At 38.7% G+C, this 13,767-nt stretch overlaps 1 protein-coding gene across 1 annotated transcript in view; it reads right to left on the bottom strand.

Annotated features, from left to right (window-relative positions):
• Window positions 1-13,767, bottom strand: part of LOC143389347 (uncharacterized) — a gene marked incomplete at its 5' end in the record, with an annotated part of 66,923 nt that overhangs the window by 24,981 nt on the left and 28,175 nt on the right. The window contains 2 exon segments of the mRNA XM_077108273.1: window positions 3,662-3,811; window positions 7,381-7,497. Of these exon segments, the coding sequence (XP_076964388.1) occupies window positions 3,662-3,811; window positions 7,381-7,497 (267 nt within the window).

The following is a 13,767-nucleotide window of genomic DNA, read 5'->3' as shown; positions in this document are numbered from 1 at the left end:
TACCTTCTTTGTAGAAATAATTAAGCTGATTCTTAAATTAAAAGGACTTTAGAATAAAAATTTGAAGAACAAAACTGGAAAACTCATACTATCGTGACTTACTATAAAGTTAGTAACCAAGGCAACATGGTATTGGTATAAAGACAGACAAATTGAAAAATGGAACAGATTACAGAAACAGACTAACACATATATTATTATTATGTGTTAATTAATTATTTCAACAATAGTGAAGTACTTTGACAGAAGAAGAATCTTTCCAATAAATGGTATGAAACAACTGTATATTAGCATGCAAAATAAATAAAATTTGATTCTTAACTCTCATACCATATTTAAAAAAAACAACTATTCAAAATGGACTATAGACGTAAATGCAAAATCTAAAACTTTGAAACTTCAAGAAGAAAATACAGGAGTAAATCTTTGTGATGTTAGGCAAGACAAAGTTTTTTTTAAGATACAATACAAAAAAACTATAACAACAAAACTGAAAAAAATAATAATTTCTGTACTTTCAAGTATAGTCATTATGAAAAAGAAAATGGAGATTACTCAAAAAAATAAAAGTAGTACTATTATAGAATCCAGCAACCCCATTACTGAGGATATATCTCAAATCAGTATGTCGCAAATATACCCTGCACTCCTGTATTTACTGCAAATTATTCACAATAGCTAAAAGATTAGAGTCATCCTTTGTCCATCAATGGATGAGGAGATAAGAAAAATGGTGTATATGCACAGTGGAATATCACTCCAGCTTTAAAAAGAAGTACACCTTATTATTTACAGCATGGTTGGATCTGAAGGACATAAGTGAAAGAAGCCAGGCCAGAACAACATATATTGCATGATCTCTCATAGATGCATAATCTTGAAAAAGCAAACTTCCAGAGGCAGAGTAGAATAGTGGTTCCTAAGAGATGAGGGGAAGGAGCAGGGTTGGAGAGGTATTGATCAAAGGATACAAAATTTTGGTTAGACAGGAGGAATAAGCTCCAGAACACTGTTGTACAATATAGTAACTATAGTTAGTTGTATTGTTGTATTGTTGCAAATCAATAAAATAGTAAATTTTAAGTGTTCTCACTCTAAAAAATGATAAGTATATGAGGTAATGCATAGGTTAGCTAGCTTAATTTAACTATTCAACAATGTACACATATTTCAAATCATCCTGTTGACAAATACATATAATCTTTCCCTATTAGTTCAAATTATCAAAAAGAATTTAAATCTGCTCTTCCAAAGATACTGTTAAGAAAATGAAAAGATAAGGCAGATTGGGAGAAAATACTACAAAGTTAAGAAGTAACCTGTAAACTAAGAAGAAAACACTTGAAGTACGTACATACAGAGGCCTCATCTCTTTAATGTAGAAATGGCCCTTTAAAACTATTAATAAAAAACACAATCCAACAGAAAAATGGGCAAGGACACGAAAAGAGATTCCCCCCAACAGAAATACAAAGGAAAACAGTAATATTAAACTGAGATTAATCTCACAATTAAAGCAATGCAAACTAAAACAAAATGTCATCTTATAAAGAATATTTGGAATAGAAATGTTTATAATACAAAAAATGGAAAATACTGCAAAGTCCACCAAGAGAGGACAATTAAATACATAGGTACAGAAAACACAAATACTATGTACCCATTATAATTTAAATGCTGATTTCACCCATGTTGATATAACATGAAAAGTGATCTATGGCATATAGTTGAGTGGGGGAAAACATTTCAATCTGTATAACAAGACCGTTAATCTGAAAGTATACATTTTCATCTATTTCTGAGTAAGTGTACAGAGATAAATGTTGGAAAGAGAACTCACCAAAATAGTAGCAGTGGTTGTCCCTGGGAGAGAGTTCAGGTGACTTTAACTTTATTTTTACATTGTAGCATCCTTCAAATAAACTACAATGAGCACATACTTCTATTGTTAAAGAAAGCTAAATTACTTTAATTAAAAAAATAATAAGATGTTTCAATGAAAAATTTCAACAACAACAAAATTTAAAAGGGCATCAAGTTGCAGCCAGACAAATGGTCAGCCAGGCCAAGGCCCTCTCCTTGAGGCTGCACCTCCCTCTGACCAGCACTGGACACATGGGAAGACAACTAAGTGTACACTATCAGATACACAGGCAAAGCTAGGTACAGAAGGACAGAGGTCACAGAGGGTTTGGAGGGTGATGATGACTCAGTGAAAACATAGCTTCTACCACATTAATAGTGGTGATGTCAGGACAAATCACCTCAATATCCTTCTTTGTAGACCAGGGTAAATACTTGTCTCTACCTCTTGGGGTGTGAAGTTTAAATGAGATACACATGTGAGCTGGGCATGGTGATGTACACTGTAATACCAGCAACTTGGAGCAAAGGGGGATGACGGGGGTGGGGGATGGTTGGGTGTGGGGGTAGAGGGGTGAGGCAGGAGGATTGCAGCCTTGGCAACTTAGCAAGACCCTGACTCAAAGTAAAATAAAAATTTTAGAAAGGTCTGGGTATGTAGCTCTGTGGTAGAGTGTTTCCTCAGTGTGTGCAAGGCCCTGGTTTCAATCCCCAGTACCATGAAAATAAAAAAGCTATGTATGTGACACCCTCACTTAGGGCTTAGCCCATAACATGCATTTAAGATCAGCTGTTTATATTATTATCGGGAACATTTGTGACAGTTGTTCACATTGCCACCACTCTATTCCCCGTAATCCATGGTCATAGAACAGAATGTAAAGAAGGAACTTCAAACCTCAGAGAATCCCAACATCAAGTTTTGGGAATCAAAACCTATTGTTCTCTATCCCTATGGAAATTCTTGGAAGCAGCAGGCAAAGAGGATGGCAGCCAGCTAGAGAGGGCAGGAGGACGACTAAGTAAGGGCCTAAATAATTTCCTGTGCTACCCACTGTGTCATCCTCTCCTCCCAACTTCCCTCCCATGTTGCCTGCGACCTTCCCCCAGACAACACTGTGTTAGGATCCCAGAAAGACTGATCTATTGCTACTTCCCTTTCTCTGCAAATAAGGGACCTGAGGGCCAGAGGCAAGGAACCCTACCGAGAAACAAGAAGTCAGCAAACACCCAGCTCTGCCTCTCAACCAGAGGGTCCCCTCCTGTTCTCGACCTTCCCTCTGTTGGCTGCTTCTTCACAAGTTCTCATTTCCCCTACTTCCTCCCCCTACTTCATTACCTGTTGGGATTTTTCAAGGCCCCTTCTCTTCTCTGGCCTTTATGTCCCTCCCTGTGGTGAGAGAGGAACCGAACTGGGACTTTTCTGACTCGAAGAATAGTACACTATAAGAATGTTTATAGCTGTCACTAAGTGAAGATCAACAGAGCCATCCCTCTTCTAATAGGAAGGAAGCATAAACTGTGGCATGAAATGAAAAGGTGGGGCAGGATGGAAGAGTTATGAGTTATTCTCACCTCCAATGACACTGGAGGTTTCCTTGAAACTCCTAGGAAAGGAAGACCCTAGAAGAGAGGGGTACCAGCCAGAGGAACCAGCACACTCTGTGTCCTAGGTCTTAAATGCAACCAAGATGCAGGCAAGAAAGGCAGGGGTGAGGAAGGATGTGGAGTGTGAATGAAAAAGCCATTTTTCTAGGATGTGGTCCTGACTCCGGGCAGTGGCCAGGCTGGGGCTTACCTTAGGCAGGCTTACTGGAGGCCTGGGCTTGGTTCTAGGGTTCTTAATCAAGAGTCTCTGATCCAGGGGGAGGAGATGGTATTTCATGGCCTCGATGAGGAAGTCCTTACAGGTGTTGTTATTCTTTATCAAAGCCTCTTATTCAACTGTCTGAAGGAAACAACCCACAGGTAACATTGGAACAGAGCCTGGCCCCATTTGGTCAAGCTGACTCTGGGGTGGGTCATTCCTTCATTCTCTCATTCATTTCTATGTCATCTTATCTCACACCCAAAGAGAAAGATCTACAAAGTTACAACTTAGTGCTCACCTCCCGGATTTTAAGAGCATAAGGATTAAGTGATCAAGCTCTGGCCTAAGACAGGGATGCATATCGCAGCTGCACCACTCATCTCTGAATCTCAGTTTTCTCATCTGTAAAACAGGTGTATTAAAAGCACCTAAAACCCCATTAGTTTTGTTTGCTTATACATTGAGGTTTACATGAATTTATGCAAAATAAAAAATAAGGAGTTGGCTGAAAATCTCTTCCCACATTCATCTTGGTTTGAATGCTTTATAAGGTGTAGGGCAAATGGTCAGAGATCTGAGAGAAGAGGGAGGGAGGGAAACAAGAAAGAAGACAGGATCCAAGGGCCAAACTTTGAAGGCACTGGTAAAATAAGATGGTCAAGATGGTCATCCATTTTCTTACAGCAAAAGTCTTAGGGAGAAAACTGGCCAGTGAGGCTCTGAGTACTGACACTAGAGCAGAAAGAATGTCCTCTACAAAATCCCATCTACTGACCTCATCTACCCCATCTACGCTGGGATCTCACTTCTCTACCTTGCATTCAGACCTCAGGACCTAAGCAGGACTTCAGCTAATGCAAGCCTACCTGCTCCATGTGTAGGCAAGGGTGCATACTGGAACTCTGGCTCTCAAATCGCATCTCTTCAGCCCAGCTCACATTACTATGTGACATATCTGGAATGAACAGCAGGGTCTTCTGAGGCCACTTGATGGTGGAAAACATCACTTCCATTCAACAGCTAACACTGATTGGATGTCTCCTGGTTGGGCAGCCCTGTGCTGGCCCCAGGGAAGAAAATGATGAATAAGACAAGGTTTCTGACCTGAGGATTGGACCTGATTCAAGTCCAATCACAGAATGAGAAAGGGCTCCCACTTCAATCATCTCAACCCTCCAAACAGTCAGCACAAGGCCTGGCTGAGCCTCTCCTGGGACCCCATCTATTGCTAAGAATGAAAATAGAGCCAGGGTCATCATCCACTGGGCAACACTGGAGCTGGCAGAAAAAAGAATTGGCAAGTCAAAGCCTCTGCCACCTCTGGGCATCTTTTTCCCCAAGAAAACTCCCTACAGCCTTAAATGATATTTTTTTAACCTTCCCATTAGGGTCCTAAACCAGGATGGTACAAATCATAAATTTGGGGGTTAAAAAATAAAAGAGGTGGGAGAAAGGCTCTAGAAGAGCTAGGGAGAAAGGAAAATTGCTCAAGAGGCTACTTTTCCCAAAGAATTAATTTTGCTTGAACTAAAAGCTCCCCCCCAGAGAGTTCATAGGTACACAGTTTCAATTTGGGATGATGAAAGTTTTGGAAATGGATATGGTGATGGTTGTGCAGCACTGTGAATATAATAAATGCCCTGAGTCATACACTCAAAAACAGTCAAAATCACAAAGTTTGACAGGAATGGTAGAACACACCTATAATCCCAGTGGCTCAGGAAGCTGAGGTAGGAAGACCAAGAATTCAAAGTCAGCCTCAGCAACTTAGCAAGGCCCTGTCTCTAAATAAAATATTAAAAAGGGCTATGGATGTGTCTCAGTGGTTAAGCATAAGCACTTCTGGGTTCAATCCCTGGTACAAAAAAATCACAAAGTTTATGTTAAATATGTGTATGTGTTTATTATCAAAAAATAGCATGCTATAAATTTAGAATATCTAAAAATGCTTAGTAAAAGACTAACTAACTTTAGCTATTGTGAGGCACAGATGTCAGGCAGTGTTGGTTGCAAGAGTTTTCCCTCTCTCCCTTCCTCTTGCATCATGGTCAGCCATCCCCAGCAGGTCTGAAGTTACAAGGGCAAATGAATGCTGAGGAAATATCCTTTCCCAAAATTATTTACCCTGTGAGGCCTAATAAAAGTACTTTTAGAAAAGGAGTCCCACACAACAGTTTTCACAGCCAGTATCTCTGACCTCCTCTTTTTCCAGGTCCAGACCGTATTTTGCATAATAATCCAGGAACTATCTCCTAATATCTTTGTTAAGTTTCAGTCATGGACACTTAATGGAGGTCTCTAAGTCCCCTTTATCTTTCACTGGAAACTAGGTCCCTGGCTGCCCACCCTGCCTTCAGTCAGTTTCCCACTATCCTCATTGACCTATTATGTCAATGAGAAGCAAGTTCAGTCCCTCTGCTTTCCTTTCCTACAGCAGGGATACCATGCCACCAGGTAGCACTAGTATCCTCCAAGGTGGCATGCAGGGCCCTTATAAAGGCTTCAAGGGAGTCCCTCAGTGCTGCAAAGAAGGCTGAGGTGTACAGATTCAGAGGGCATTGTATTGACCCCTTAGGCCTATGGCCAGCAGCGTCAGGATCAGAGGACTTTACAAGTGCTCACAAGAACAGCATGTTACTCGTAGTCCCAAGGACAACTGTAATATTAACTAGTATTCACTGATCACTGTGTGACAGGCTTTATGTGGACCATCTCATTTTGCTCCAAACAATCCTACCGGGGCAAGTGCTATCTTTACCAGATGAGAAAACTGAGGTTTTAAGGGGTTAAGTATGGCACAGGGTAACAGGAGCTGGCTGTTAGCCTGCTAAGCCTCCTCATTTATTCTTGCATAATACCTTTACTTCCTTCCAGAGATCCTCCAGGACAGCTGAGGGGTGGCCTACTTCCTCGATTTTAAGTTTGGTTCGCATATTTTAAGCTTTGACTCCCTGCTTGTAAGAGTATCAAATGCCATTTACTAGTCAAAATGAGTCATGTAATGGGGAAATGAAATAAACAGCAACAAAGGTGGCAGCTGGCAGAATTGTGTGCCTCAGGGTCTGGCTGCTGTGGATTTGAATCCTGACTCTCCCCAGGTGGTTAGTGACCCCTGAGGGCAACACAATCCACAGCCTCAAGGGCCAAAGTGGTAAATAGAGTGTGTTAATATTTGCCTCACAGGCTGATTACAAGGTTTAAATAAGGAAATAGGTGGCACTATAGGGACATCCCATAATTTTAAAATTTTCTTTCCTTTCTTGGAAGAAGTAGAGATAGTCTGTGTTCTAGGCACCTGTGAAAAGCTGATTTTCACAGTCTTGAGTTGGGCTCCAACTTGTTTAGAGCAGAAGGGCAACATAGAAATATTATGAAAATGACTCTTCTGGCTTTGGGCATCTACAGGGAAAGCAGCTAATTTTATAGAACACTTGTTAAGCCAGGCTTCAGGCTTACATTCTGACAACTTGTTTCTGGAAGAAGATACTGAGGCTTGAATAAAAACTCAAAACTAGTAGGTAGTGAAGCATGGACTGAAACCTATACAGCTTATCCTCAAATCTATGCCTTTAAGCTCTACTGCAAACTTAAACCAGTTAGTTGGTGCCCCCCAACACGCACAGAAGACCTATTGATCTCAACTATGCCATGCAACCAGAGTGGCCTCTGCTGTCCCTTGAGGCTTTGGTGGACAGGCCAGGACACACCTGCACTAGATAATCCGGGGACAAGAGAGGGAGTCGGATGTATTCCATCAGTTTTGCCATGTGCTCTAAACGGGTCTCTTTATCATAATTTATCCAGGAAATCACAGCTTCAAACACCTATAAAGAAAAGAAGGAACACTTTCAAATAACCTGCTCAATCTGTAAAAAGAAAAAAATTATAATTCATCTGCAAAAGTGTTTAACATAAGATTCAATGTTTAAAGTAAAACAAAAGCTTTTTTTATTATATGTTCTCAAGAGTGAACACGCACATATATGCCTACAATAAACCTGCTCTCCCCAATGTAGAATCATTGTGGTTCATTCTAAAATAAAAATCAGTTCCAATAGTTATTTAAGGTTACAAATATAGAGCAATAACTGTGAACCAAATGTTTAAAGGTGGCTGCAGAGGACCAGATGTCCTGGGGGCAATGCCACACTCCTCCAGCATTGCTCTCCTCTCTAATCTCCCCTGCACATTCAGTGCAGAATGAAAATTGTAAGAAGGCTTTCTGCCTGCAGCTGGCTGTGATGATGACTGTGACACTGAATACAGAGAAGGGCAGACATTTCTCCTTGGATTTAACTTCTCTCTTGAGAAGAGATTTTATTTCTATGTAAATCAAAACTGGAGGGCTTGGAACCAAAAAGAGGACAGGTGGTGTGGATGTTTATTTTGTTCAAGGCTAAGTCTAAATTCAAACTCTGCACCACCATGCACAGACAGGAAAAAAAAACAGTGTTGGTGAGGCTGTGGGGAAACCAGTAATATTAGTGGATATTTACTAGATAAATATTACTTTTTAAGAGAAGAGGGAAGAAACTGGCAGTATCAAACAAAAGTGTAAATGTGCATACTCTGTGACCTAGAAATGCCAATTCTAGAGCCCTAGACTACAAAAACACTCATAGAAGAGCACAAGAACAACAAGTGTCCAAAATGTTTGCTGCAGCATTTTTGTAAAAGGACAAAAAAGAAACAACCTAAAGTCCACTAACAAAGAAGTTATTAAAATATCACCTCTATTATTGCTTTCAGCTTTCAAAAAGAATAAAATAAGACACCTTCTTGTACATGAAAACAAGAAAGTGCTCTCAGAAACTGTGGTACATATACATAATGGAATATTTCTCAGCATTAGAAGAAAATAAAATCATGGCATTTGCAGGTAAATGGATGGAGTTGGAGAATATCCTGCTAAGGCAATCCCAAAAATACAAAGGCCAAATGTTCTCTCTGATAATGGTGGAAAGTGGGCAGGAGGGGGGCACATATTGGGAGAATGGAGAAACTCTGGGAAGAGGGGACAGGGTATGGGAGGGGGTATGGGAGGTGGAATAAGATGAACATTACCCTAGGTACATGAATGACCGCACATATGATGCGACTCTACATTGTGTACAATCAGAGAAATGAAAAGTTGTGCTCCCTTTGTGTACAATGAATCAAAAAATGCATTCTGTCTTGTATAACTAATTAGAACAAATTTAAAAAGGGAAAAAAGTGCTCTCAGATTAAAGAGGACATGCCAAAAGGACACAGAAATAACTGGACGGGACCTTCACTGCCAACACTTGGAACAACTCAAACATAAAAGAGAATAATGAAAAAATGAGATCAGGGCTGCTCTGGTGGGGTGGGGTTTCAGGAAATGACTAGGGAAGAAGCCAAAGATTTTTTGTGGTAATGGATATGTATCTTTATAGGGTAGACACTATATGTCATACACATTTGTCAAAACTAATCAGATTGTACCTTAATATCTGTACATTTCACTGTGTGCAAACCATACCCAACAGAATCTTAATTTTAAAAATATAGTAATGGATTACAATACAATGAATTTTATAAAGAGACCATTAATTCCTAGGATAATTTGAAAAGTATCAGAAGGGTTCTTCTTTAGAAAAGTGGTAAATGAGAAAGAATGACAAAATTAGAAAAACAGTATTTTGCAAAAACCACCAATGTGATAACTGATTCAGCAAGGATCACCAATGAAAGCTAGAATCAAAAGTTTTTGTGAAACAAGAAATTCATAAACTATCATCCCAAATATTTATTTACACAGCAGGGGAAAGATACCTTCAAACAGGAAAACAGACAAATATCACCTTAAACAAAGGATCAAACTTATCACCAATAATAGGACAAACTTATATTCCTGATTGTAATTTAATGGAGAGAACACAGCAGCCCCAAGGTGTATTTTTCTGATAATGTTTAACCTTAATGTTACAGTACAGAGACAATCAGACAAATCAGTTTGGAGTCTCTACAAGATTGTTGGGCTGAATTCTTCAAAATGTAATATAATTAAAAACGAAAAAGAATCCAGGGGATGGTTATAGATTAATGAGATTTTGAGACATGAGACATAATAACTAACATTTGGTAATACACAAACCTTTGGATTATGGATTAAAAAGAAATAGGGGACCATTAGGAAAATATGAATACTGATTATTTGGTAGACAACACTACTGTTATCAATGTTAAATTTCTTTGGCATAAAATGATTTTATGGTTAGAAAATAACGTTTGGGAGGTGCATACTAAAATATTTAGGAGTGAAGTATCATGATATCTACAATTTACTGCTAAACAGTTCATCAAAATGAGGCATCAAGTTTGTAGAGAGAAAAAATAAAGCAAAATGTTAACTACAGAATCTCAGTAAAAAGTATGTAGATGTGCATTCTTTCAAACTTCACAGTATGTTAAATGTTTTTAAAATAAAAAGTAAAGACAAAAAGATAAATTATAAGGGAAAATGATAGATGGGGCAATAAAATTTACAACCTGACATAAAGTTGAAATGAAAGCTTATCTACTAAGAGAAAAAAAAATCCAATTTCTCTTAACTGATTTTTTCTTTATTTTTGCTACTTTAATAATGCTTTGCACCTAAAATACTTAGTTCTATTTCCTAGATACATCTTAAGTCAGAACAGGCATAACTTTAATTGGGCAAGGAATCATAAAGTTATCAGAAAGGTAAAGAAGGGAACAGAGACAAATGGTAAGGAGAAGTTGATCAGTGGATAAGAAGTTAGATTGGAGTAAGAAACTCTGGTGTAGCAAGCACTGTACAGTAGGGTGACTATTGATAATGGATTATACATTTCATAAAGCTAGAGAACAAGGCTAGGGATGTGGCTCGAGTGGTATCACACTCACCTGGCATGTGTGAGGCACTGGGTTCAATCCTCAGTACCACATAAAAATAAATAAGTGAAATAAAGATGTTGTGTTCAACTACAACTAAAAAACTAGATTATTTTTTAAAAACCTAGAGAACAGGATTTTGAATCATAAAGAATCATAAAATTTTGAGTCATAATGAAAAGATACTTTGAGGAGACAAGGAAGTTTACCCTGACTTAAACATTATACAATGTATACATGTTTCAAAACATCACATGGCATCCAATAAATAATTTTTTTTTTGTTTGTATGGAGCAGAGCAAAAGGAAAGGAGCAATGTGTGTGCATATGTGTGTGTGTGTCTGTGTATGTAGTTGGCTCACATTTTTGAATAAAATAACCTATATATTGACATAAGCATATAAACACCATGGAAATCCTCCTTGCCTAGAATACTTCAAAAATACAAAGTTTCCTACAATTATGGTCCTTATCCTCATTGCATAATTTTGTCAATGTGTTTTCCCCACCAGCCCTTTATTAAAAGATCCATGAGAACAGGGACCGTGTCCTATTTGCTGGCACATAATATATATTCAAATACAATTTTAATGAATGAATGGACACATGAGTTCTTAATAAGTCAATAGGCAGTGGGGTGGGACCTTCCCAGGCTACAGCAGAGCGAATGACTGAGAATACAGGGCTGGAACATTGGCAGGGAGGGCAGAGCTGGAGGCTGATGGAGAAGCTGACCTTTCTGAAGAAGGAGATGGGCGGCCACATTAATATTCTGCCTTGCATGTGGTTATCCACACTTCTTCCTACTCCCCTCCACCAGACCAAGAGCTTTTGCAGGAGGAGAAGGGTATTTGCTCTGTCTCTGGGGGGGCTCCTTCCCACACACTGCCAAGTAAAGCTGCAAGTGGCTGGTCAACAAAGCTTTGCTAAACAATGAAGTATAAGTCCTTGAGTAGTAGGGTTGATTTATTGATCACATTCTTCCCCTATTTACCAGCTTAATCATTGTAATAAAAGCTAAAAAGCAAGCTGAGTCTACCAAAGTCGATAATTAACCTTATCTCCATTTTTTGGCTTGACTAGTCTAACAGGTTCCACTTTGTTGCACTGTTTACCTACTCAGCCATGAAAAGCCACAGCAATCAGCAATAGCAGTGATCTTCAAGCAGCTAGAGAAGGTCACATATGTATATATATATATTTTCATTTAGATTTCATGTTTGAAAAAGAAATAAGGAAATAAACATTTAAATAGCTTGCCTTCAAAGTATCCAATGTCATTCCCAATAGTCCTTCCCATAAACGACTCTTTGTAGACATTATCTTCCTGAATTCTCATGATAATCCAATGACTAGTTTCTCTTAAACTTTATAAAGTGATTTGCCCAAGTCCCAGAGCTAGAAAAGAGGCAGAACAAACCCGGCTCTAATGCTCACACTCTTAGCTGCCTCTCAAATGTCTACTAGCAGGGGTTGACATATTATAGCCCAGGAGCCAAATCCTGCACCTGTTTTGGTAAATAAAATTATACTGGAACATGGCCATACTCATGTGTTTACAGACCATCTGGGCTGCTTTCTTGCTACAAAAGCAGAGCTGAGAATCTATTAACCCACAAAACTAAAATATTCACTATCTGGACCTTTTTTGGGAAAAAATTGTTAACTCCTTCTCTAAAATCTAAGCAGGGCAGGATGATGTTCTCTCAAATGATAATACCTTTCATGGATCCCATGAGAAAATAATCAGCTACCCACAAGACAGGCTTCAGGTTTCACTTTCAAACAAAGAAATAATTTCATTTCCTCACTCACAATTTCTTGGGTGCTACAAGGTTGTTATGTGCAGAAGAGTTAGAGAAAAAGACTTTACAGTTCCCAGGTCACCATACTTCTGATATAAGCACAAGACTTGTCCAGAGGATACCAGATTAACTAGATCCATCCACCTCACCTTCTGGTTAGACAAGCAGCCAAGGCAGGTTGGACCTGATATGTGGATGCTAATTCACAATGGCGGTGGGGGGGTGGACATGTGCCAGAGGAAAATAAGAGTTATTTTAGGTATATGGGAATGAAGGGAAGGGAAGGGATATGAGGATAGGAAGGCTAGTAGAATGAAGCAGACATTATTACCCTATGTACATATATGACTGCATAATCAATATGATTCTACAACATGTACAATCAGAAAAAATGAGAAATTATACCCCATTTATATATAAAATATCAAAGTGCAAAATACTACTGTCATGTATAACTAATTAAAATAAATTTTAAAAATAAAAAAAGAAAAAATAAGAAATTCTAGCTTTCAATTTTTTTAAAAAAAAATCAAGAAGGGGAACTCAAGTTAGTCAGGATTGAAGGAGGACTAATCTTATCAATAACACACACAATGCAAGACATTTTTACATGTATGATCTCATTTAATCCACAAAAATAATTCTATGAAGATGTTACTGTTTACATTTTTACAGATGAGGAAATAGCCTCAGAGAGATAGCTAGGTGTTCAAGGTCACACCAGCAGGAAGTAGTGGATCTGGGCTGTGAATTCAGTTCTAACTCCCCAAACCAAGGTTCAAATGTTATGCAATAGTGCTTCTAAGAGGCATAATTAGTTGAACACCCTGGGCAGACTACTGAATTGGGAAACCAAGTTCTTAATTCTATAATACCAATGAATCCCTCCACACTCTCCTGGGATATCAACCCTGAGGATCCTGCTCCTTTCCCAGGGATTGAGGCAATAACACTGGCCCAATCTGCTGCCATGTTTTTAAATTAAGAAGATGGCACTTGTAGACACAAGAATGATTTTGAGAGCCTCCTGGTTTTGTTTCCTAAAGGAAAGCTTAACAAGAGCTACAATAGCCATATTCCCACCTCAGAGTCACATACAACACAGGGACAATGGTGGGCAGTTGGAGCTCATTGTGCATGTGTCTTCTCAACTGAGGGTTTATTGACATTACACTGGTAGTTTGAAATCAGCCTTGGTGAATATATTTACACTGTGGCAATCAGCAAGTGAATCATCAAATGAATCAGGGCTTTTAGATTTTACTCTGTTCTTTATTTGTTTATTTACTTGTTTTTTGGAAAGCCAATTGTTAAACTACTAGCTGGGAGATATCCTGGTCTGAAGACTCCCATGCCCTCTTGAAACCTACCCAATTGCATGTATCTATCTGACAACACCATTATCTCAAG

The sequence above is a fragment of the Callospermophilus lateralis genome, unplaced genomic scaffold, assembly GCF_048772815.1.
Source record: "Callospermophilus lateralis isolate mCalLat2 unplaced genomic scaffold, mCalLat2.hap1 Scaffold_323, whole genome shotgun sequence".
Taxonomy (NCBI): Eukaryota; Metazoa; Chordata; class Mammalia; order Rodentia; family Sciuridae; genus Callospermophilus; species Callospermophilus lateralis.
The sequence above is the reverse complement of the archived record's forward strand: the minus strand, read 5'-3'. Positions and strand labels throughout refer to the sequence as shown.